Source organism: Cololabis saira, chromosome 10 (genome assembly GCF_033807715.1).
Source record: "Cololabis saira isolate AMF1-May2022 chromosome 10, fColSai1.1, whole genome shotgun sequence".
Lineage (NCBI taxonomy): Eukaryota > Metazoa > Chordata > Actinopteri > Beloniformes > Belonidae > Cololabis > Cololabis saira.
Window position 1 is genome coordinate 31,260,589 of NC_084596.1, and position 27,207 is coordinate 31,287,795.

Consider the following 27,207-nt stretch of genomic DNA (forward strand, 5'->3'; position numbering starts at 1 on the left):
CCCATTTCACTGCACTGAGCAAATAAATCTCCTCCTGCCAAATCTGCTCTGACTACACCATAACTCTGCTGCTGCCAGAACTTCCAGCACAAAAAACACGCTGTGTTTGTACCAGAGAGGCTCTTATAGCCTGCTGCATGACTGTACTGTATTATTCATGACCTGTTGTGATATTTGCCTGTACCGCGCTGATTTCATTTCATTTCTTTTATCTTGCGTAAACAGCACCTGAGCACCAGAAATCATCTTGTGTTCGTTCCCTAAAGACGGTGACTCATAAAAAGCCCAGTTTATTCTGTTTATCAGAGTACAGTATAAACTGGGTACTAAATGACTCGTGGATAGTAACTGGTGACTGATAACGGGGTATTGGGGCTGTAAATTGCTGTGCTCAAGACAGGAAGTGTAAATAAGTGATAAACGGACAAAGAACTGACCCTTCAGGTTGCTGGAGAAAGTTCTTCATGGTCTTTACTTGCTGGAAGTGGCAGGACATATCTGTGGCCAGCACCATCTCCACCACCAAAGCTCGCAATTCTCTGGATGACAAAGAAAAAAACAAGAGTTACTTGCTCATAATAAAAGACAACTTATTTTGAATGTTTGAAAGTAAATGTGACCTATTTATAATATGAAAGTGCCAGCTTATGGCATAATAAATCAGATAGTGAGTCTTCCTTTGTGGATTATCATATAACAGCTTTAACAACATTGACTGAATTTTGAGTACATTTACTCCAATAAAATAAGCTATCACCTTACTTTGAGCTCTGAGTCAGTTTGTTAGTTGAACCTGCCTGGTTTCATGTGTCCAAGCCCATTTGTCTCTAACCGTGCTTACATGATGAGATTTTACAGGTGAGTGTTCATTACCTTTGCTATTGCTCTACTGTCACTGTACAGCCCGACTCGTGCCTCTTATTAACTTCTGCATAACTGACCTCCAGTCATCCTTGGAGAGGTTGTAGAGGATGTTCATTTCATCGTCGTCCTGCAGCAGGCGGTAGGCCGCGCTGACATGATGACTCTCCAACACCGAGCGGTCATTATACAGGATAGCTGTGTCTGACCTGCCAGTCAAAGAAGAAATGAGGACAGTCTCCCTTGAGTCTATAATGAAAATATAACAATGCACTTAGACCAAACAGGGACTCCTCGATGTTGTTCTGAAGAGTTTAAGAGCCATTTCATGACGGTATGAACGTGATCAAACTTAAGGGAGGGCTGGCCCATTTGGAGATCTCATCTATTATTTCAGAGGACTCTTCTACTAAAAGAACCGTGGACAATAAAACAAGGTTTTGCCGTAGTTCGGAAGCCTGCTGAACATTATATTCAGCAAAAGACTTCTGGTTCAATGGGAACAATGTGGGGTTTGGTGTCCTTCCCAGAGGCACTTTGGCTACTCTGAACTTCTGATATAGTTTAACTTTCACCAAAGCATATTTTCATGGGAAATTCAGGTCCACTGTAATATAAAAAAAGTACTTTAATGGAGCAAAGGAGATGAATTGAAATGAATCTGATCACATCAAAAGCAAACCTTAAAAAGTAAAGGTGCATAATGAATATGAAGTCGGTAAATATGAAAATCCAGTTGAAGGGATTTCAAAAGGTTTGCGTTCTCTACCGCTCTCAGTATTGAAGAATTACATCAGGGCCGTGCACTGCTGGCGGTCAGAGCGTAAATGTAAAGCCCCCTTGGTGCAAATGAAAAAATTGATCGGGTGAGTCAGTGCCGTGCATTCTTAATTTTATCATCCATTACCTTGTCTGGATGTGGAAGTTGTTTGTGGTCCCTGTGTGCTCGTAGTCGTGCACCGCCGCCGCAAAGATCATGGCAAAGATCTCAAGCTCAGTCAACCAATGCTGGAGGTAAAGGGAGAGGAGAAGGGAGGGAGGAGGGACGGGTGAGGAGAAGCAGGGGGAGGTAAAAAACAAAAAAAAGAAGGTGGACAGGAATATCAGAAGGCAACGGGATGAAACGTCAGAGGCATTGACAAGACAGGAGGATGGGAAAGTAATGAACATCAGTGAAAAGAATGGACGGAGATTAGGCAAAAGAGATGAGAAGCCAGTGAAGGGGAATGCAGGGAATAGTTCATTACGCCATATAGACGTCGAGGATGTATGGCATATAAAGTATGCAGAGAAGAATTTAGCATGAGGAATACATTACCGTCAAGGATGAAAGAAAACAAATGGAGAGAAGGAGATAGAAGAAAGCTTAGAAAAGGAAAAAAAAAATTGAGCTAAGCCGAGCTCTAGAAACAGATTTTAAATTGTAATCCATCCTTCCTCTTTCTGTCTGACAACCTCTTAATTTGTCACCAGTGTATAAATAAAGAGACCAGGCTTTCTGTAACTCTGAGCTAATGTGCTGAAAAGGCGACACTTACTCGTGATGCTTTCCTGGTTAAGAAGTCTCTTTAGTGAGTTTCAGGCTTTTTAATTGTGAATACAGCAGAGAAACAAAGAGGAAAACTTGAAGTTAAAATGATTACTTAAAGTGTCTGGGTGAGATCACCACTTTATATTCATATTCATTGATTATATTTTTTTCCTCCATAAAATGAAACAAAAAAGTTGTAAATTACAACAGACAATTGTAGGTAACAAAAAAAAAAAAAAGGAAGTCCAGAGTGCTCAGAAGATTCATCTAAGTCGTGTGACGAAGGTGCTCTTTGGTGGGGAAAAAGGATATCAAAAAGGAAGAAAAATCAAAGGCACTCTTCTTCAAATATAAAAAGCCTTTATTGTAATTGGCTATTTTATGTGAAAAAGATTAAAAAGTGGGTTACAGCCCACGTGTTTTGGCCACAGCCTTCCTCAGGGTGCCTATTGTAGGTATTTCTACAGGCCTTCGTAAATTTGACCAACAACCCAACTATACTGTCAGTCACAGCCATCGGCTTATCTTCTGTAAGAGGCTTGAACCAGAGCATGTCCTGTGTGTCTCCAGTATGTATTTATGCACTTTGATTTATCAAGACGGCCATGCTTGATTTGTGAGTGTGTGCAGGGTCAACACACCGCAGTGAGTGGGTTATTTCCTCTGAGACGTAAATGCATCAGAGTTCACTCACACACACAAACACACACACACACACACAGAGGGGATTTAGCTCAGGAAGCCAAGTCAATATCGGTGACTAATCAACAGTGGGTGGTGGGGGAGTCATTAACAACTGGGTGGGGACAAGATGGCCGATCCAGTGCTCTGCATTTCCTCACGCGCCGGCTTTATGAATGACCTGTTGATTGCAGACTTAATGGAGTCTGGAGGGCTTGAAAAATAATAGATGATGCCCTGCTGCTCTCCCGAGAGCTTGTGGTTGTGACATTAATGTGGTTTACTCTGCAATGCACAGCCCAAAGAAACAAGCCATGTCGACAGCTGCCGCAGCCACCTTATTAGGGTGATTAAATAAAAACAGTGGGAGCAGCTTCTGGTTGGCCAGCTGGACACCATGAACTCATGGGCGGTGGGTTGTTTGAGGGGAAATGCTGCATCATAAATGCCCTCAGGTCACTCTCATCATCACGAGGAGAGAAATACAGATGACCGAAGGAAAAGAAAACAAAAGGGCCAAGAAACTGGAGCAAAAATGAAGTCATCTTTGAGAAATGATCACAGCATATTCAACCTCAGGTGACTTTAACACCTTAACACAATCCAGTTATGTCTCCAAGTATATGGATACTGAGCTACTTTTTTATTCTGGTTTAACTTTTTGCCCAAAGATATTCAGGTTTCTTACATATAATGAACGTAGGCTCATAGTGCCCTCTCAGTCTCATCATTTGAGGATATTTAAATCCAAACTGGAGAAAGGATTTTGGAACTGCTAATAAATATGGAAAACCTTCTTTTAATGGCCTTAAATTGTACAAACAAAAAGAACAGGATGTAAATATTTCCCAATGTTACCAGTGTGCATTTTACACCTATGTTCATGTCATATGTATACATTTAGACACATATATTTACACCACTGTAACATGAACATGATTGTGTTGATAGCTACAAAACAAAGGTGAAAAGAAAACTGCTCATATCAAATATTTCTTACTCCATCTACTCTCGGAAATGTGGGTTGATGTTCTTAAATGTTCCCTAAGTGAAACTGGATTTGAAGGTTGCTTTTCTTTGGGAGCGTAAGGGAAGCATAATGCCATATTTAGAAGCTGCATGTCAGGAAAAGCTGCAATTAGGCTGGCACACATCAGCTGACAGAGATGTTCAGAATACCACGGGGATAAAGTCGCCTTGATTTCACAGACTAAGCTTCAGTCCAATGAGCTTTCTCCCTTGGAATTTAAGTAACAGGTTTAACTTGTTTCTAAAGATGTTGACAGCTTAGTAGAAGAAAAAAAAGCCACCTACTTAGATCTGTGTGTATGTTACTCACCACCATGCCAGTCTTGAGCAGCAGGTAGTGTACAGTCTGCGTGACGTCAGCTGCGTGCATGAGGTTGTGGTAGGGGTTTTTATGCTTGCTATATCCAACTTCTAAAGCCTCCACAAAAGACACCACCGCAGAGATCGGGATCTGACATCAGACAAAAGAGCAGTAAATGTCTGTGAGTTGCAAACACTGCAGAGAATCAAAAACCTTTTCTAAACTGACTGGCAAATTAAATGATGACTGCATGCAATTTAAACGTGTGCGGCATCTGAAATTAATGTCAAAAAATCCTACGCTGTGAAACACTTGGGCTACTGCACACTATGATTACATATTCATATCAGCTTTATTGCTCTTGTCATTTACTCCCAGATACTGTCACTTTAAGTGGATTGTCCTCAGCTATTAGATGCTGTGGAAAATGAGCTGCGCAACTATCGGAGGAGATGAAGTGTGTCCGGACTCCATCCTGAAATTATTGTTGAACAAAATCTTGGCGTTGAGGAACTGAAAAAGTGTGCGAGCTTCCATCAAACCAGCATTACCTTATTTCAATGACATTGACAAAGGTGTGTCGATAATTAGCGGTGCAATATTTTATATTGTTACAGTATATCCTTGTGACTTTACCTTAAAGCGACTAATGAGATCATATCTTGTGAGTAACTCGTAGAATATGAATTTAAGGGCATGATCCCCACTGGCTTCGTTCAGGGCGAACACATCAAACGACCACTTGTCAACATTCTGTGTGAAAGAGAGAGAAAAAAAGTGGGATAATGATCCTGTCCTTCTCAAAGTTTGGTTTCAACCCCAATAACACCATCTCAAAGCAATGTGAAAATGTTGAAAGGGATAGAGCTAAGAGCAAAGTTCAATTGTCTATGTGTGTGCAAGAAGTAAGGCTTTCGTGCTTTGACTTTTATGTTTGTGCACATATTTATACCTTAAGCACAGATATGACAGACGCGGGGTAGCTGAGTCCCACCATATTGGAAGTACGTCGGTACATCCTGTTTGGATGAGATAAAAACATCAAATGAAGAGCACTGCTGAGTGTAAACAACAAAAGGTTTCCACAGTAGCCCCAAACCACAGCCTGGGAATGTCCCTACCGAGAGTAAACATTCAAATCAACATGGCTCAGTGTGAAAAGGTTGAGATGGCGAGATGCGATTTCTGCTCTGAGTCAGTTTTTGTCACATGGAGATGAGTTATACAGTTTAACCTTCATCACAAACTGCAAAATTAAAAAGTATAATTCCCATGAAGTCTTTAGAAGTCATTAGACTAAGTTACAAAACTGATGTGTATTATTCAAAATTATGTTCAAATTATCTGCTGCGTGAAAAATGATATAATTCTGATCTAAATTTACTCTAATTCAAAGACATCAAGTTAGACATTTAACCACAGACAGTGGATGGATTCAAACAAACAAACAATCACACGGTTCAGAGTGCATTCGCTCGTGTCACTTTCTTCCTCCCATTTCCAATCTTCTTCTTTGTAATAACAGAGTGCCCTCCATGAAACAGATTTAGAAAGATTATGGCCTACATGTCTGAGGCTTACCGATATAAACAAATGCTTGTTGTATGTTACTTTGTGTTAAAGCACAGCCTTGGAGAGAGAGCTGTTTGTATCTCTGTGAAAAATCGTGCTTAGCCAAGCCTGCCAAGGTCGTGATGATGAATATGCAGCTCAGGTGACGCTGCACACCTTTCTAAAGCTAAAGCAATGCTGCTCCAAATTCTGAATTCCCTCATCCCATGCTTTCTTTTCTTTTCTTTTTGTCACACAAACTGATTTGAATGCATGTGTCTTGATAATCATTCAATAGTAATCTACAATATTCACAATGAAAGAAACAATGGTTTTTGAAAGTGTGTGAGGACCTATTAAAAATAGGAATGAAAGAAAAATGATTTAAGTAATTAAGCATTTTGGTTAAAGGAGGGTAATTACAGCATATCTGCTTTGAAATATTTGACGTGAAACAAGGAGGTGGATGCATCCTGATTTGGTCCTCCTCTTTGCATTTGGACCAGAACGGTTTCCCATCATTAAAAAGGAACATTTATCCAGTTATATCTGGAAATTCTGAATCAAAATATCAGGACATCAAACGGTGAAGCCACATAGCAAAAATAGGCCAAGTTATTGTATTAAAGTGGATGACATCAAATTCCAAACATGTTTTAAGAGAAATGTTACTGATAGACTTGAAATAAGCAATTAATGCGAGGAAGCCCATAAATATCTCACAGCTTCATTGTTGTTTACAGTTGATTGAGTAACATATAAGGAATATTTGGTTGCAGACAGTAAAGGTTCAGATATTTTTCTGCACAGATTTAATATTGATAGTGTTTCATTTATATTTATCAAAACTCTGATTGAAATGTAATATTTTAAGGCATATTCATGCAAAAAGGAAAACAATTCTAAAAGGTTAATAAACATTTACTCTTCAGATCTCTTCAGATTTACTATTTAACATCTTGTTTAAACCTTTTTTGCAATATTCTGTAGTAAACATTGATATCATACGAATTATGCAAAACATAAAGCATAAAAAAACGGTATTTAATTATTGAGAATATGAAAAGTTAGACATATTCTTTAGCAACATTTTTGTGACTGAATAAAAGTGATATTGAAATCAAAACAGTTATAAGACGCATTCTTTCTAAAACACCACTGATGAAATTAATTTTATATAGCCTACAGAAAATAAGCACTCAAACACCCCTGTCCTTGTCCATTTATTATGCAGGACCAAATTATAGATGTTGATAGAATTTCTTTAAGTTGCTCCAGGCAACTCGGGTTCGGATTCACAAATAATAAACTGCCAATTTTAGGAGGATGAAAGACAAAAGTGACAGTCCATATTAATGATTTAGCAATCTTGACGACATGTGTGTTTGTGGAAGAGTTTTTTTGCATCCTCCACAATTTACCTTTCAACAAAAATGCCTGCCTGAACGGCATGGACGATGCTGCGGAAGCGTGGTTTTTCTTCATTTCTTCTCAGCATCAGACCCATCTGTCTCGTAAAGGTGGAGGCCAGCCAGTCCCGGACCTCTGAAGGCACCGACTCCGACTGGATGTCACTGAGCTCATCTTCTGTGTCCACCAGTCGCCTGGAAGAACGGGTATAAAACACATGACTGAAACAGAGAGAAAAGGAAGAACTACAAAGATGTAAAAATGAAGGGATAAAAATTTCACAAGGGAAAAAAAACACAAATCCGTTACCTCTCCATATACATTACCTGTTATGTGTAATGGAAAGACCTCACAAAACACATTGTTAAAACAAAACCAAGTGTGTAATATAATTCACCATGTCTGTACTGACATGTGTGAGGGATTAATGAACAGCAAAGCCTGTGAACTGAAAAGATGTTCTAATGGCAAAGAAAAATAGTTTACATCACACTGATAACGATGATGCTACATGGATTTTGCACTGAATTGTTGACCACCCTCCATCCTGGAGTGGTCAGCTCATCTCTGACCCTAATCTGTTTGGGTCTAGATGATGAGAGGTTTACATAATTCCATAAGCCTGCTCATAGCTCATATTCTGGACCATTATTCATCTAACGACATAGACTAACCTGATAAATGTTCTAACAAACTAATGTCTAATCAATCAATTGCCATGAGAACAATATTTCCAGGACTTTGGCCAAGGATCTTTCCATGCCTAACTTCACCAAAGGGTCAGCAAATTCACAAAAAAAAGCATTATCCAGATTGAGGAACACACTGACATACAGCCATTTTGTTTGCTGTCTGTCGTTTATATGTGAGGTCTTTATTAGTGTACATACCATCTGCCCATGATTGCCATGCGGACATTCGGTGGTGGAAGAATTGAGAGAACATGCATTAATTAAACTTTGCCAAAGTAAATATAGCCAAACAAAACAAACTGTATTTGAGTTCAAGAACAGCAGTACTGAAATCATGGGTGTCCAGTGGTTTGTTGGGTTTTCTCAGTGACTTTTTATGACCATGCGTTTGGCGATACCAGAAGACCTGATGATCTTATAGTAGGTGTAGCAATACTTGTTTCGATTCAAAGGTTTTTCATGTTTAATAAGAAAATGGCCTACGTCTTGTATGTTGGAAAAGAAGTTAAATACAACTTTACCAAAAAATGGCTGTTACTTTGAGAAATGTCAACTTCTTTATTCCTTTGACCATCAGCAGCTACATCCCAAGCATGACGAGGCCATTGAATTGGAATCCTCTTTGTTCCAAGATACACACATGATGGGTATCAATGTACTCATTTACATTCCTGCTCATTCACTGATACAACCACTGAATGTCTGTGTTTACTTTGATTTTACTCAGCCTCAGATTTTTACATGCATTTTAACAGCTGCAATTTCAGTCAGACTAATACATTTTTTCCTCCATCACAGCATGTAAAGACCCTGAACGGTGCATAGGAGGGACTCATCCTTCTGGTGGCTAACTGTAAAAAGAACAGCAGGTTACTATGTTGGGATAATACCTGCTGAATGTTTGTTTTCGCATAGAATGCCCTAGATTTTAACTTCAATTATCTGTTTATACCAATGAAACATTTATAACTTGTATTTTTAATAACTCATTCACTAGTCTCCACTTTGGTTGATTGTATTACATTTAGCAGATGATTTTACCCAAAGCAACTTACAACAGAGGAATACAAATTATGGTAAATCAGGAATCTAGTAGATCTTAAAGCAGGTGCAAATAAGTCAAGTTTCCAACTAAGTGCAGCTAAGTGCCGCTAAAGCAACGTTCAAGTGCAGTTTGGGATAGTAAAACGGGAATGTGGTGTACTACAGAAGATATTCTAGCAAAAGGAACATTTTCAACACCTACTTGAACGTAGAGAGGGATAACTACTCTATTGGCCACTGGGAACTTGTTTCACCATTGGGATTCAACCATCTGGGAGAACAGTCTTGACTGACATTGTTTTGAGTAAAGAGAGAGCAAGGCCAGTCGGTGTTCTTGTGAAGAGAACAGAGCTCAAGGAGGGGTGTAAGCATTTACAATCAAGTTCTTGAGATCACCTTGTAGACAAGTGTCAGACAATTTTGTCTTATCTGAGCAGCCACAAGTACCCAATGTAGTTCAATGAACAGAGGTGTGATGTGTGCACGTCTGGGTTGATTAAATACCAGACATGCTGCCGCATTCTGGACCTTTTTTAGTGGTTTCATTAGACAAGTTGGAAGGCTGGCTAAGAGGCCATTGCAGTAATCTAGGCTGGATATAACCATGGCCTGTACCAGGAGCGTACTTGCATATTGAGACAGACAAGGTCTTATTTTCTATGTATGTTTTAGAGGGCAAAGCGGCATGACCAGGACACCAAGGCGACAAGGTCAGAGTAGGATGAGTGTCATCAAACCCTAACCCAAGTTATTTGCAACCTTTGTTGGAGAAACAGTAGTAGAAGCAATATTTATGTTGATATTGAGCCTGAATGTATGACGGGCAAGGATAACTAGGATTTTAGTCTTAGATAGATAACATTGGAGCAGGTGATCCCTCATCCATGCACACAGGCAAGCTGGGAGTCTTACAAATATTCATGCAAACATTGTGGGGTCATCCAGTGGGAAGGACATGTAGAGTTGTATGTCATCTGCATAGCAATGATATCATAAGCCATGTGAATTAATAATCTGGCCCAGAGAGGTGGTGTACACTATGTAAAAGATAAGGAACCCAAGTACCGATCCTTGGGGCACCCCTGCAGAAGGGTGCTGTATCAAAGATGTTTTCCCTTGCCATGACATTTTAATGGAACACCTGGTAAAGTAGAACCGGAACAAAGAACGCACTGACCCTGAGATGCCCAATTTAACAGTAAGAATAACAGTATGTTGTGGTTAACTTTTTCAAAAAGCAGCAGATAGTTCAAGAAGGATAACCACAGGGGATTGAAGGCCAAGCAGAGAGAGCTCTAAATTAAATTAAATACTTACCTGCTGTACTCTACTGCCCTTATTTTTTAACAACTTGTTCTTTTTATTATTTTACCTCTTTTCTTATTATTTTATTTCATTTTATTTGTTATTTAAGCATACTCTTAAATGAAATAATTATGATTTTTGAAAACCGCGCAAAGTTATGGATAAGCCCTGAAAGCAGGCATTGTGACGTAGAATTGTCAAATTGGTCTGATTCACCGCACGAATCGGCACAGATTACTTTTGTAATACTGTATTTCACCCCGTCTTTGTACGTTTTGACCGTATAGAAAACTTAATTCTTGCCATTGACCCGGTCTTTGTACATTTTGACCGTATAGAAACGTAATTCTCGTCAGTTGTGTGAAATAAGACCTGGAAACAGGCATTGTGGCATAGAATTGTCAAAATGGTCTGATTCACCGTACAAATTGTTACAGATTACTTTTGTAATTCTGTATTTGACCCGGTCTTTGTACATTTTGACCGAATAGAAAAGTAATTCTTGCCATTGTAAGAATGAGATGTGTACCTGCTGTACTCTACTGCTCTTACTTTTTAACAACTTGTGCTTTTTATTATTTTACCTCTTTCTTATCATTTTATTTGTTATTTACAGTTTAATTGTGTCTTGCCACTTTTAATGTTGATGTAAAGCACTTTGAATTACCTTGTGTTGAATTGTGCTATACAATTAAACTTGCCTTGCCTCGTCTTGCCTTTGAGACATTTGGCATACTAATAACAGCCATCAATATTGCAATGTCTGGTCATCATGTGTGCTGCGCTCTTGGTCTTGATAAAAGAAGCATGCTCAAACTCATACCACAGTAGACATATATTGTTTGCCTTACCTTGTCTCCTCAATGTAAACGGATTCCAGCACTGATGCTGCATACTCAAGGTTTTTCTTGAGGTCAGTCAGTGAGGCTTCTCCTCTCTCCAGTTGCTTCACCAGACATCGTAATCTAAAACAGAGATCCAACAGTCATTGAGCAAATGGTATTACACACTTTGCATCCTGTCATCCAAGATAGATTAATTGAAACTGATATTACATTGTGTCTAGGTTCCTGCTACACAAGGGAGCTAAATAGGAATTTGTACAATAGAAATAAAGATACATTATTTTGATTCTGCAAATCAGTAAAGAGACTATCTTTTTAGTCCAGCTCAATTCTGACGAGGACTTCACACAATGAAGATTGGGGTATTTTCTAGTTACGCAGCTTAACTAAACCAGAAGAAAAAAAACATAATTAAAAAGTTTCACATGTTATTATTCCAAGTTTCAAATTAATATGATGCTACTGTTTATTCTTGAAGTGTGAAAAAAAAAAAAAAAGATAAACAATTCCATATTCTGACAGATGTTACCCTGGCTTTCTTAACGCAGTTTTCAATGAACGTAACAAAAAAATAAAAAAATAAATAAAAGAAAAACGACAACAAAATAGAAAAGTCCTGTAAATTAAAATATTTTATGCAGTGGATGTGGATACAGACATTATTTGATGAAAAGTGGCAATATGATATGCTGCAAACTAATGTATTTAGAAACTGTATGCAAAAACGGCAAATAAATCATTCATAGCTCAATGAGTATTTCAATAATGAAAAAGAATTAGCATGAGTTGCAATATTTTAAAGTCAACAGAAATAAGCTTTATAATAGGCTATAAATCAGTTTTTTAGATGCTTCTCAGTGAAATTTACATGGATGAGGGAAGGAAGATAAAGGACTCCTTTAACTAGTGCCCTCAATCATAAACTGTTCCAGATCATGTTAGGTGGCCAACTGTGTGATACTGAAAAGCCATAGTTTAACCTTAATTTATCTTGCCAATGCACCAGACCTGCTTCATAATGCAGGCCATTACCCTCCTTCCTTGAAAAGAATACTTTGTTCTCCGATGATTGGCAGAGGTGTAATGTTAGCCAGTGGGCTTTTCAAAAGAAAGGTACTGTGACTTGTCAAATACAGGTGAAATTGTAAACAATATTAAAGCTGCTTTCCATCAAGGCTCATGAAGAGCTCTACAGTGCTGATATTTTGGTTGTTGGATCCTACTGGGACACTTAATATGAACTGAGTGATCATTAACAGCATTAATTCCACCCGTGCTTTTCCTGCTCTGACACAAGTCAAAATGTTTTCTGTGTGAAAGGCTAAGACTGCACTTCTTTGATGTCTGTGCTTTGACTAATTTGCATGTGTCGGCAATTTAAAATGGGTATTGCTTCCATTTCCAGCTCTATTTGCTCTTACTGTCTGGTGTTTAATGCCACTGACAACATAATTTTATTTAACTGCCTGCAAAAATATAGGTCATTTATTTGACTCATGACTGGTTCCCAACCAATTTTGCAACTATGGCGCCTAAAAAGAGTATTTCATGGTTACGTTTCAGCAAGTCAAAACGGAATCTTGTATTCCAAATGAGAAAGATTATTTTACAGTGTAGGTTTAACAGAGATTCTATGCAATTCTGGGATGAAAAGTTCAAGTTTACTTTTTTTTTTCTACTGAAATTGAAGCAAAATCGTTCTAATTATTTTTCATAATATTTTCAAAACCTAAAAACCTTTCAGTTTTGCAGATCATGACTTCTGTGAGTAAACCACCTGCTGCTGTGCCGTAGGTCACACGCTCTCTCACAGTGACTGCTCGGAGAGGCTACGCTCACTGCTGAATAATTTAAGAAAACGGTGGGAGAGTAGGAGACTTCCGATGCAGCCATTGATTACATTCTCTGACAGCAGTTGCAGCCCCTACAAAAGTTAATTAGTCCAACAACATGTCAGCGAAAATGCATCTCAATACTGTTATTCCTGAACACGTGTGGCTGTATTTTGCACGCAGCAGTGTCACAACTCTCTTTGTACCAAATGACATACTTTTCTACACTCCACAGGCTTTTCAAACATTTTAAATATTTAAAGAAATCCTCAAAAACAGATGTTATAATCCAACTTGTGTATGGTAAATCTGTTCACCGCTGACATCTTGTCTGCTGTTCAATCATTTCAGATGTGAAATGGTAAAACGAATATGGATTTGTACCTTCTCTTAAATTACCCACACATTCAGAATGGCCATTTTGATGCAAAAAGGAGTTTAGAGCAGAGGCTTTTTGAATCTTATCTTGCACACATTAATAGGTTCTTTGCTCTCGTGCGCCTCTCTTGTTTGGTCAGGTGTGTGGACCACACAGCTCTGGGAGGGCGGAGAGTAGCCGTATTGTACAATATGTGTTGTGGGTATGTTAGGAATGTGAACATCTATATATATTATGTATTTAATTTATAGAAAAAGTTAATGAATGAGCTAGAGCAGTGTTTCCCAACCTCTGTCCTCAAGGCCCACTGTCCTGCATGTTTTAGATGTTTCCCTTCATCATCACACCTGATTCTAATTAATGGTCTTAATTAGCTTGTCATCAAGGTCTGCACAATTCTGTTGATGACACAGCCACTTGTATCACGGTGTGCAGAAGCAGGGTAGCATCTAAAACATGCAGGACAGTGGGCCTTGAGGACTGAGGTTGGGAAACACTGAGCTAGAGCAACATTTAGGGAGCTAACAAAGTCAGAATGCTTCATCCTACATTTTACAACAATTGCAGTTGTTAAAATTAAAATTTGTAAGGGTAATAGCAAGCATCTCTATGATTGACATTTTCTTCATCAAAATGTTGAAAGACTATTCATGGAGTCAAGCTACACTTAAGAAATAGTGCACAAGACTGAATATGATCATATGCTGATATCTTTCTTAAGCAATGGAGAGCAATTTTAGTTTTTTCTTTTCTTTAAAATGGTAGGAAATGAATGGATGAAGGCAAAGCTGCAAGTCAAGAACCTAAGCACATGTGATTTGGATGGTGCTAATGATTGTTATTAAGAGCAGCTGTGTGCCAGTGAGATTCCCTGCTTAAACACAAAAACAGAAACTATACACCTCCTTCAAGAGATCTCACAAAGCATAGATGACCAGAATCACCACACATTGTTTATTACTTTCTTCTTTTGTTGCAATTTTCTTTGATTTTTAAATCTGCTTTTCTTCTGCTAATTTGCCATAGCAAACTTGTAAAGGAAAAAATTATCACAACTTTTGCCAAAACAAAAGATTTAACTGGATCTATTGTGGTTTGTTTTTTTTCTGCAGGGGGGGGGGGCTGCATTGCAGGACATGGGGCCAATTGGAACATTTATTACAGCCATTTAAAAAGGAATTTGGTCAAGACAGTACACAGTTTAAACATGCTTTTAAAGCAGAGAGAAACAACCGTGACAAACCGAGTGCAAGATTGAACCACTAAGTAAAACAAAACTGGCTTCTTTCACCTGCTGTCATAACAAATGGGGGCAACATACAGGACTATTATTGTAGGGTCAGGGCCAAAGTAACTTCTGGGCAAAAAGCCAAACAAAGATCTCAGTTTAAACCACAGAAAAAGCTGGAGGTGGGTGTGGCTGGACTAGTATAGCCATTTTGCTGATCACTTGACAGAGAGATAATTTGATTAACATCCTTTTTTGTAAAATAAACAACAACATGGATCAATACATGTCAAAATAAGTTAAATGGAGACCCATGTCTTTTCTGCATTGACTGAATCTGCAAAAAACTTGAATGAAAAAGACACTCTTTGTAATTGAAGACTCCAAGTCAGCATTTTGCTACTTCAATCTTTTACTAAATTTTTGCTGGCTAGTAAAATTATTCATTTTAGAAGATCAGTAACATAATGGTTTTAGATCTGGATGCTTTTAATTTGAAAAAAGCTTTTGGCAATAAAGCCTCTACTTTATTTGAAAAGGCTGGGATACTGAATAATACCCCAGTGCCAACAAATTAATTTTAAGCATGCCATGGGTGAGAAAACAGCGTAAATCCTTTAGAGACTTTCATTTCTAAAGGCTACAGCAGGTTTTGCTTAAATTACTGTTCTGAGAATATTGCACATACATATACATGAGATATCACTGACAGCTATAAAAGAAATATGGAAGAGGTATTGACTCAGCTTGTGCTTCATGAGACTTGGAACAGGTGTACACCGTAATGTGTAGAAAAGATTCAACAAAAACCAATAGATATTTTCGACGTTTTCAGCATTTTCTAACAAGTTCACATTTGATCACTTGTGACAAGACAGAAAATAAAAGTGGTTTGTTTAAACAAATGAACTATAAAGCTGACATTTTATCATTACTCTGACATTTTTTTTGAAAAGAAAGAAAACAAAACAAATCGATTCCAAAGAAAGGTCAGTATGTCATTACACTTATCAAACCGACACATGGAGGGTCCAGATTAAGTGCCAATGATTTGACCCTCCTTTAAGATGTGTCTCATCAAAAGCTGTGACATCTGGGACCTGGTGCTCTCTTTGCTTTTGAAGCGTGCTCTGTTATCATGTCAAGATCTAAATAGCTTTCTCCAGATAAGAGTCTGGGGATTTCATTCTGACTAAGGATTTAAAAACTTCTCCAAATTATGACACAAATAACTCCACTCTCTCTGCTATGAAAGCATCGAAAACCTATCAACAGACCTCTGGCTACAACCAAAACATTAAATGGCTTTAACATTATCTCTCTTCAACCTGAACATTATGCTGGATCCAAACACTTGTGTTTACTTGAAATTCAGAGAACACAGTCCGCAGCCCTCGCCGGCTCAAAAGTCAACAGAGTGGGTGTTACACGCATGCTTTCAAGACATATGCCTTATGGTGTCTCCTGTGTTGACAGCTCAATATTTCATAGCCTGACCTGTGAAGGCTAAGTATCCGCAGAGAAAGTCCTGGCATGTGGACTCTAGCTGTCACGGTGTGAGAAAAGACATGTTAGAAATCTCTGCAAAGCTGCAACATGAACTGTGAAAGGTATGATGAGAAAATGTGCATGAGCTTAAGAACTGTAAAGAAAGCTCAGTATGATTTTGCATTTACTTAAATTAACAAATTATTTTGCCTTTATTCCTAAAATACATATAAGCATTCAGGGCTTTTTTTTTTTTTTTTAATTGTACTCAAGGGGCTACAATTTACAGTACGAAGCAACCCCAACAATGCGCTGAGCAATTAATGAAACAAAAAAATTCCTAGTATTGTCCCGTGCGTATTTCTTTTTCTCCAGGAAATGCTAAGTTTGAGCTGCCACTGGGTTAAGCAGGCCAGCAACGGAGCCGCACAATGACTTGAGCCTCCAGCTGTCTGCCTCCATATCTCAAGATGAGATTTATTTGTTTTCCCTCAGAGGAGTGAGCAGAGAGGAGATTACAGTTGGAATTCAGGTTAAGAGTCTTTTTTTCCCCTATTCTTATTGCCACTAGTCTTTTGCCCTTGTCTGACCTGCTCAGAGAGAACAACGGAAAAGAAAAAAGGACCAGAGTGATTTGGTATCTAACTAGAGCCGCCTGGCAATATATAGTGGAGCTGCGCATTGCTCAACCATTCGACAGCTGCTTTGACAGGTATAAGTGAACATAACATAGAGGGAAATTAAATGGTGAAAAGTAACAATGCAATAGCCTCCCTGCCCCCCACCACCCGAGGAGGTAGAGATGAATGAGCTGGTTGAAGAGAGAGGGAATGAGAGCAGTGTCAGGAGGCAAAAATTGGTCACCGCCTGTGTTGCAATGACATTCCAGTCCCGATAGTGAGTAATCAATGGCCCGGGGTCAATGTAATCACCCAGTGAGATGAGCATGCTTTCAGGAAACACACGCAGGTTTCAGGCTGATAAGCAGAACACGACCGGGCTCTAATGCAGATTCACAGATTCACCAATAAAATACTGAAGTCCTGGTGGATTTAATGTTTGACAAGACATACACTGTGAATGTAGAATCAGACCATATTCTCACATGAACTTGGTGTCTGACGAACAACAACAAACAGCTCAGAATTCAGCTGACAGCAATCTTTTATTGACCATGCAGACATGAGGTTTTTCAGTTGTGCTGTTTAACTGTAGCTGTAGCTTAGCTGTTTTAGGAGATGATGATGATGAAGATGATGATGATGAGTTCAGTATTTATAGTATGATTATTTGGGAAGTGATTTTTAGCCCTTGGCACTCCTCCCTTTGAACACAAAAAAAAGAAAATGTAAAACAAATGTAAAAATGTAAAACAAATCCCCCCCCCCCCCCCCCTGGTATACAGGCACAAGTAATCACAACTTTAAAGCCGACGGTTTGTACCTGTATTAGAAAATGGCCATGGTGCAACAGCATATTAAGGAGGCACAAATCTGAAAGTGGCCTGTCCTCTTAATTATCACATTTAACAGAGCTGTCTGGTTCAGCACCTTTTGGAAATGCCACTGCTGTCAGCGAGCTTGTGTTGGGAAACCTCACTAACAAAGTTAACAAAATATTGACAAAAATTGATTTGTCAAATCAGTTTAAGTACAAGCATTCTTTGTTTGTTTAGAGTGTTGGTCTAGAACAGGGGTCAGCAACCCAAAATGTTGAAAGAGCCATATTGGACCAAAAACACAAAAAACAAATATGTCTGGAGCCGCAAAAAATGAAAAGTCTTGTATCAGAATTAGAATGAAGGCAAATGGCGAAAGGCGAAATGTCGAGAAAAAAGTCAAAATTTCAAGAAAAAAGTCGAAATGTCGAGAAAAAAGTCGAAATGTCGAGAAAAAAGTCAAAATTTCAAGAAAAAAGTCGAAATGTTGAGCAAAAAAAAGAAATGTCGAGGATAGTCAAAATTTCGAGAAAAAAGTCGAAATGACGAGAAAAAAGTCGAAATGTTGAGAAAAAAGCCAAAATATCGAGAAAAAAGTCAAAATGTCGAGATTAAAAAGGAAATGAAAAAGGAAGAAAAAAGAGAAAAAAAGGAAAGAAATAATAAAAAAAAGAAAAAAAGAAGAGAAAAAAAGGAAAAAAAGAGAAAAAAAAATTATGAAAAAAAGGAAAAAAAAGGTAAAACATTTTTGAAAAAGCTCCAGGAGCCACTAGGGCGGCACCAAAGAGCCGCATGCGGCTCTAGAGCCGCGGGTTGCTGACCCCTGGTCTAGAATCAGTAGATAATACCAGTTCCTTCAAAATAAAGTTCTTTATTTACACATAGAAGCCATTTTTGAAGCTGCATACTAGAATAATAGTGTATACTGATTTTAGGGAAATGTGAGCAGTTGTGAAGAGTGAAGATATACCTGGATGGTTTTCTACCTCTCTGAAAATGTACAATCACAACTGACCAGAGAATTATGCAATGCCCCACCACAGCAAAAGAAGGTCACAGTGATCACATGACCACTGGCTCGTATTAGATGCTGAGAATTACACAGTAATCATCTATATAGTCAACTGAAATATATTGGAAATGCTATATTGATTAAAACAATAGAAGACAGGAAAGGGTTTTCAAAAACACGTGCTCCTGAAAACTGAACAATGGTGAAGCATTTCTCATTCGCTTAATTATTAGACCAAACATCGGTCATGCAAGAAAATCCATTGGAGAAAAAAAAAATTCCCCAAAACAAGAAGTGAAGGACATTAAAGCTAAGTTTACGGTCGCTAGCCTTTAACTTTTTGTCTGGTGTTAATACAGCCCTTTGAAAAACAGGATGGTCCTGAGTGATGTGATCACAAATGGACAACCTTGACCATAGGCGGCCTTACCTATGTTTCAACCATTTCAGTTGAAACGGGCCCCGGCCACCAGGGGGCCCCCAACAGACTGACAAAAAAATAAATGCGCAAGGAAGACACAATAATAAATCACTACCCGTCATAAAACTAACCAGCTAACATCCAAGAAAAGTGAAACGAACATACCAGAGTGGTGCTGAAAAGCGAAAATTAGCAGATATAAAAAAGAAAGCTGTGAGTAGTGTTACCGGCCAGCCCGGTCCCCTTTAAGGCGGTGTGTGTGTTCGGGTGTGTGTGTGTGTGAGACGTAGTGGGTGCAGCGGAGGAGAGAGAGGGAGATGCAGGTGTGCGTGTGTGGAAGATCGCCGATCGGTACACGTGTTCAGTTACTTTTCAGTGTGTCCTCCGTTAGTTTCAGTTGTCGGCCCTCACGTGTTTTGTTTGCTCTTATTACATGTTTGTAATAAATGTGCGAGGTTGCACGGACAGTATTTTTCCTCCGTCCTTTTTTCCTTCACTTTCCCCGGACTCCAGACAACCGTTGGTTACCAGCAAGGAGCCAGAAACCGTATTTAAATACCAGCTCTCCCGACTACGGTTCGGAGATAGGACTGGACTGTCGCAGCACCCTGGGGTGTCGTCTGACTGCTTCAGGGGTGTCGTCAAAAAATTACCTATTCTGACATTTCATATATAGCCTAAATACGCGACCATACGGACGCCGTGTGGAAAGGCACCCTCGGTTTTGTGTCATTTCTGTATTTAAAACACGGCGCACCGACCGTAAAGGCGCCGTCTACACACACACACACACACACACACTCATACACACACGCGCGCGTAGCCTCTGCGTCGATTTAACGTAGAACCATAACTCAGGCTTCACTTTGAACGGCCGGCGTGAAGCCGGCTGGAAAAGTCTCTTTAGGCAGTCTGTCTTTTAAAAATCACCATAGTTTCTGTCCATCAGCGTGGCAACCAAGTACAGCAGTGAACGATGACTTCAAACTCTGGTGCAGTTATCGTGTTCATGTTATTGATACAAAATAAACGGGACTTATGCATTTACAGTCAGAGCGATGTAGTGCGGTTTTTAATTATATTTTACTCTGGGGTGTCGTGAGATTTTATTCACTTTTGAAAGGTGTCATGACTGAAAAAAAGGTTGAGAAATGCTGTTTTAGACAGATTATTAATTGGAAAGCAGTGAGAATGCACCTTTTTCCTTAAAATGCCCTCCTACACGGCTGATTTTGTGCCCGCCCTTAAGCCTCGTGCCCCCTCTGAATATTTGCTCTGGCGCCGACCCTGGGACTGGAAATTAAGAAAGGTAACAGTAGTCTTTCGAAAGTGACCTCTTTCTTTGGTCCAGCATCTGCACCGACTACAGCAGCGGCTGCCGCCCACTCTAATAACACCAACGCAGTAAACGCATCCATGCGTCACGCATGGATGCGTTTACTGCGTTCTTTCAGCTTATAATGCGCCACGGACGCAGGACACATAGCTGGCAAATATAGTAATAAATAGGGCCCCATATTAAATATTGAAACGGGCCCCCTGATGCCAAAGGCCGCCACTGACCTTGAGTACGGAAAGTATTTGAGGATTCACTGAGATCTGATCCCTCAAACCACAAACCGAGGTGATTTGGGCTAGGGCTGGGCGATATGGCCTTTTATTAATATCTCGATATTTTTAGGCCATGTCACGATACACGATATCTCGATATCTTGCCTTAGCCTTGAATTAACACTTTGATGCTACAATCACACCAGTATGATGATTCTATATGTCTACTTTAAAACATTCTTGTTCATACTGCATTAATATATGCTCATTTTAAACTTTCAAATAAGTCAAATTTACCAAAACTGTATTTATTAAACAGTTACTAAGCAGTGAGTGGCATAAACATAAAAAGTGTCATTTCAAAACAGAAAGTGCACTTTGCATTTCTCTGACTCCCCGTCTGAATAACATCTGCTAAGAACATGTTCTGGTCCCGGTTTCACCTGGTTTTACCCAGTTTTACCTGGTTTCACCTGGTTTTACCAGGTTTTACCAGGATGAGCTGCTCTGAGCAGGAGGGCCTTTAGAGCACCTTTATATTCCGACTATTGTAGGTGTAGGGACTGCAATGTTTCATCCTCTCCTCCTTTACGTTGCATCACTTTCACTTACTTTTAGAAATATGATGTCATATAGTCTTGTTTGACTTCATGTGGCCACATTTAAGCAACACTAGGTGATGTTTCTCAGCTATGGAAGAGAAAAGCCTGAATTATGGTTCCGCCTTAAATCGACGCAGAACCTACGCCGTAGGGTACGGCGTAGGGTACGCAGCGACGCGCACTTACACCGTAGGCTCTGCGTTGGTGTAACGCGGGACCATAAATCAGCCTAAAGGCTGAATTAAGGTTCTGCGTCAAACCAACGCAGAGCACACGCAGTCACTGTGACGCCGTCGTGAACCCTTCGGACTTCTCCGTCACTACATTTCGCCGCGGTGCAGTACCCCCCGCGACCGCTAGTTAGCGATCTTTTTCTGAATGGTTTATCCGACTTTTTCCGGTCATTAAGAGATAAGGACAACTATTGTGCAAAAAACCAAAACAAAAAAAATCACACATAAACGAAGAAAAGAGCCCTGGAAGTTCACTACTGCTTCAAACCGGAAACCGGAAATGCGTTGCTTCCAAGTGAACCAATCACGGCCCTCTCCGTCTGCGTGTGGTCTGCGTCGCCTCGACGCGTAGTTACAATTTTCGGGAGGTGCACGTCAGTGACGGCGCAGGTGACGGCGTGTGGTCTGCGTCGACCCAAACCACACGCCGTAGGCACGGCGTCGTTTTGACGCAGAACCATATTTCAGCCTTAAAGGCTCGGCTGCGCGTGTCGCTCTGAGCGGCTCCTCAGCTCTCCGGAGAGCTGGTGCATCGTGCGAGGAGAAAACATCCCCTCCCGTCTTTACTAAACCGGTTTGCTTTGAAAAGAGTCCGTTGCGCGTAGCAACCGCGCAGATGAGCTCACGGCGCAAACAGGCGAGTTTGGGAAAGTTAAAGCGGGGAAGTGAGCGGCGGTCCCGGACAGCAGCGCTGACACCAGCAGCTGGTCGGGGGCCAATGATAGTGCACACACGACAGCACGTGACTGACGTATGTGACAGGGTGCGCTTGTTTTATGTCTCAGAGAAAGAGAGACGAGACGAGAGAGTGAGAAAAGTCTGTAATTTAATGCCCGCGGCTAAAAGCAAATGTATATTCGAATATTCACGATAGAGTCATTTTGTACATCGCACAGAGTAGAAGCCGAGATACATCGCCTATACTCGATATATCGCCCAGCCCTAATTTGGGCCACATGTGGCCATGTTCTGTTATAAGAGAAAATGCAATGCATCTGATACTGAAGGATCGTCTACATAAATCTAAGTCTTTTGTGTACGTGGATGAATGTACTACTTTGTGCAACAATGACATCATAGTGCACAATGACACATGGAAGCCAATAAAAGAAAACACCAACAACATGGACAAGAAAGGATGGAGTAGTGATACGTTGCCTGATTCAACGTGTGGACTGAAGAATTAATGCCAGTATATAAATACTTAACTATAACTGTTTATTTATGAAGATATCTCTAAACCATTTGAGGAGAAAAGTTACATTCATTAATAGCAGCAATGCCAACAAAACATTTAATCTTAGCTTTTAAAAAGGCCAAGAGCTTAAACAACAACTGTGGTTGGGACAGGATTAAGTTGTTTTTTTTATTTTGTTTGAAGAGACAAGAGTTCTGGGAGACTGATTCTCATTCTTTCCAAGCAAAGGAGGATTTTGCAAACAGAAGTCATGCTTATTTGCATTGGCAGAGATCACTAGATTCACTTGAGATGCTTGTGGGGATGCATGTTAATGTCAGGTGTGAACAGATGTAATAAAAGCTGTCCACCTGTGATTGAATTACTGAGCACAGATATTAATACAAAGTTTAAACAGTTCCAGCACACCTCAAGTGCCAGGATAGACCTTTTATGCTGATTGCGCTACTGCCGAAGAGCTGAAAGCTGAGAATATTGTCCAAACTTGTATTATTGAATAGTTTACTCTTTTTAATTTTGAATTCACAACTTGTGAAAATATTGTGTGCTTAGCTTACATTTTAGGCACATTATATAATACTATAATTTTGAAAATTGCCCATTTAGTATGATAGTGGAAGATTTTCATCAAGCTGTAAAATTGAGAGTATAAATAAACACGAGTTATAAACACTGACATTTTAAAACTTGATTTTGCAAGTTTTTGTTACTTAAAACACAGTATTGCTATGGATGGATGGATGGCTTAAACCTGCCCACAACATTTAACCATGTGTTTGTTAAAGGAGCTTGAGGCCGGATTGTGGCAGGATTTATGAAAAAAATTCGTATACGTTTTAAGTTTTCTAGTAATAATGTCAGATGAAGCGTTCCAAACCCAAAAGAATGAGCCCTCTAGTGTATCTCTCCGTTGCCTTGAACAGGCTGTGTGCTGCAAAATGTGCTGCAATTTCGGCCCCAAATTTCCCGCGCTGGGCTGCAGATGTGACGTCACATGACGCTGCATGTGCGTTCTCCCCGTTCTCCCGTGCCGGCTTCACTGTTGGCTGCAGTACCACCAACGGCCGTCGTGGTGAAGGGTGGCGCTAGAGAGTCTCATTTCTTAAAAGGAGCCTCATGCTCCTTTAACAATTATCCTCCTCAAATGCAATATCTGGATCAACTGTACATACACTCCACTTTCAAGTATTTGTTCCTGGTTTTCACAAAGATCACAAAATATGGGTCAAGAAAAACACTAAGTGGGACTATCTGAAAACAAGTGGGAAGTAGATTTTCATATTGTCTTAAAAGAAGTTAGAAGAACATGTATAACATTTGGATTTTTTATTTTTATTAATGTTTGTATTAATTTCATTTTTGCAAAATAGTTGCGTAAATAAAACAATTGATAAAAATATCAGAAGTTAAATGCTTTTCTTTACATTGAACGATACTGTCTTATAACAACAATAATAACACTGTTGTTGTTAATTCATTAAAAAATAAACTCAAAGACAGATAGATCATGCCAAAAAACTGTTTTAAATGTCTTATTTTTGTTTTTGTCAGTTTTTTTTTGCTTTGTGTTTGTTTTTTTGCTGTCATTGAATCTGAGCAAAATGTCTAAATTGTATGTAACTTGAAATGTCAAAATGAAGCCCACAGTGAGCGTTGGTGGCTATTCATTATTGTGTGGGAACTGCTACAACAGGTTCAGGCTGAATGCTTTTGCTGCTCTTGATGGCTCGAAATATACTTACAAGCATTGTTACAGTGCAAGCGAGCATCCCCTGAGCAATATTGGTAACTCCTTCAAAAAGTTCTAATATCTGTTCTAAACAAAGCTTCTCCTGTGGGAGTTTGCAGATGACAGATGTGACAAGAATGGTGTAGGACAGAAAAAAAAACCTTAAAAAAGATCAGTGGCTTGCTGAATGCAGCCCACTCATGTCAAAGTCTGCCAATCAAATCCACAAGATGAGGTAAAACATTCTCAGTAACGCTATGAGCAGTTGGAAACAAAGAGAGAGAGAGAGAGAGAGAGAGAGAGAGAGAGAGAGAGAGAGAGAGAGAGAGAGAGAGAGAGAGAGAGAGAGAGAGAGAGAGAGAGAGAGAGAGAGAGAGAGAGAGAGAGAGAGAGAGAGAGAGAGAGAGAGAGAGAGAGAGAGAGAGAGAGAGAGAGAGAGAGAGAGAGAGCACTTTGGATTGAAGCCCTTTGTTCATGCTTAATAGGTAAAATAAATTCAAGCCTTCCTTTACTGACAGACTCAATATTATATTACGTGACCAAAACAAGATTACACACATCTGTTAGATAGAGACTAATCGATTTTACTGTTGTTGTTTTCTTTTAACCACCCAGCTGAACTCTACAAACCATTCGGAGGCACTACTTTTCAGTTTACATTTTCATTTATTTTAAGAAACAATTAAATCAGCAATTATTTATGACGGAATTGACAAAAATATAGATAATGCATGAGGAGCAAAATAAAATTATCCATTATGAAAATTACAAAGGCTTCAGTCTGAAACCTGCTTAAATTATTTCAGCAGATTCTTCTTCTTATTCTTCTTCTTCTTCTTCTTCAATGGAGAGTCATTGTATGCTATTTTATGTGAGATGATCCCTAAAGATGTTGAAGACAATGTCCTTTGTATACTTATATCTTTAATTCTACTTACAGAGTGAGATTATGAAACTCTCCCACTTTTTTTGATTTCAGGATAAAGCATTTCTGAATGACAATACACAGAGAGCTACCGCCCACGTCAGGCGCAAGAACCCTCCCCCTGTCTGTGATTGGCTTAAACAATGTTTGTTATGATTTCAGAGGAAAGGCTGCCCCCACTTCTGTTGGTTTTTAGTTTACAGAACCAGGGCTGTGTATGAAGGCTGGGCAGTGTTATGTGAACATGAGAGACGCAGCTACCAGAAAGTGAGATGATATGCACTGAACGTACCAAAAATGTGTTTAGGGCCACAAATAACATATATTCTCTTACCGTACCCACTTGCATTGGTGCTTGCTTATACTTCCTCTGGCGCGTGTCCTCACTAATCTATTCAGATGCCCTTCAGGAATTTAGAATTCCTCCAAATATTTTACTGAGATAAATATTTGCACGACATAGGAAGAAACCATAAGACAGATCACACAAATTATGGAATGATAAAAAAGTGAGAAAAAAATGATTAAAAAAGTAAATAATTATGTAAAATATATAGATAGATATATGCTTAATTGAACAAATGAATCCTTAAAAAATGTAAAGCTTTTAATCGGTCGTTAGTGTTTTACTTATGGACGGATCAGGGGTTTTGGCGCAACAAGAGGGTTCCTGGTTCAAATCCTGTTAAAAGTCTTCGTGCTGAGTTTTTATGTTCTCTCTGTGATTTCCTTCCGCCATCCAAACATGTGTCAGGTTGATTGGTGATTCCCAGTGGTACATGAATATGAAGGTATAGATGATGGATGGATGTTTATGTGTATACCTCATCACTTATTTTCTTTGAAAAATATTTTTTTGATGATCATCTATGGTTTCATGGTAAACAGACATTAATTAGAGAAATAACTTAAGCCAAACTGTGTTTCTTTTTAATCATTGGGCAGAAGACTTGATAGATTAAGGGGGGAAAAAAAGAAGGAGTTCATAGATATTCAACTAAATGCAGTCCAGAACAACACCAGAATCAGGAAAGCATCAAGGCAAATACATCTGTGTTTGATGGTCATAACAGTGTGGAAGTAAAGCCAATAGTAAATCCCTTCAGCAAAATCCAGCGAGTGCACGAGTCAGTGAGATGTGATGAATCATTTGGCAGCCACAGAGGTTGAGTGTTTGATTTACCGTTAGGCAAGTCATCATTTGAAAAGGCTGTGCATTCATGAGACATAGGGAGAGCTATCATCTCACTTCACTCTTTATGTATCACAATCCAATCCAAGAACTTTAATTCATGAACAATATCTGCACTAACAAAACAATAAAACAGTCCGATACCCTTCCACAAGCATTTGCACAAGTTATTTATTTTGACTTTTTTTTTTCCTAAACAAACTACAGCCACTGTGTCCACTTGTGTTCCTGGGACACTGTACACGATACCACCTCAGAACAATAAAAAAATAATTTCATCAAGTTACTTTTTAATACTTCTAATTCTTATAAACAAATAAGTACATTTTATTGTTGTATCAAAAACACTTCAGTAGTACAATTGCAAATACACCACCCAGAATTTCAACTTATTCTTAGAAGATCTGACCGTGTAAGTAATGCAACATCAACAGTCCACTCTCTCAAAAAAATATGCAATAAGCACATGGCCAAAGGGGTAGATGCTTTAAAAAAAGAAATGGAAATTGTGAAACTGAGATTGTTTGGTTGTTTTGTAGCATTCAGACCACATAATAACAAACCTTGGACCATATGTTTTTGAATATTTTAACCTAACCATTGTTTTTTGGTCTAACCGTAACCTTGTATTTCTAAATGTCTTGGCCTAGCCATGTATTTCAATATGCCGCCCACACCTCAACCCACCATGACTAACAGGGAAGATGAAAAATGAAGTCCATGGACCAC

At 39.2% G+C, this 27,207-nt stretch overlaps 1 protein-coding gene across 6 annotated transcripts in view; it reads right to left on the bottom strand.

Moving 5' to 3' along the window:
• Nucleotides 1-27,207, bottom strand: part of pde1cb (phosphodiesterase 1C, calmodulin-dependent b) — a 129,228-nt gene that overhangs the window by 17,332 nt on the left and 84,689 nt on the right. For all 6 annotated transcript variants that reach the window (XM_061732539.1, XM_061732544.1, XM_061732543.1 and 3 more), the window contains 8 exons: nucleotides 11,257-11,370; nucleotides 7,376-7,558; nucleotides 5,356-5,422; nucleotides 5,040-5,156; nucleotides 4,413-4,553; nucleotides 1,769-1,869; nucleotides 942-1,070; nucleotides 438-539 (listed from right to left, as the gene is read on the bottom strand). In XM_061732539.1, coding sequence (XP_061588523.1) covers nucleotides 438-539; nucleotides 942-1,070; nucleotides 1,769-1,869; nucleotides 4,413-4,553; nucleotides 5,040-5,156; nucleotides 5,356-5,422; nucleotides 7,376-7,558; nucleotides 11,257-11,370 — 954 coding nt within the window. The remainder of the gene's footprint in view (nucleotides 1-437; nucleotides 540-941; nucleotides 1,071-1,768; nucleotides 1,870-4,412; nucleotides 4,554-5,039; nucleotides 5,157-5,355; nucleotides 5,423-7,375; nucleotides 7,559-11,256; nucleotides 11,371-27,207) is intronic.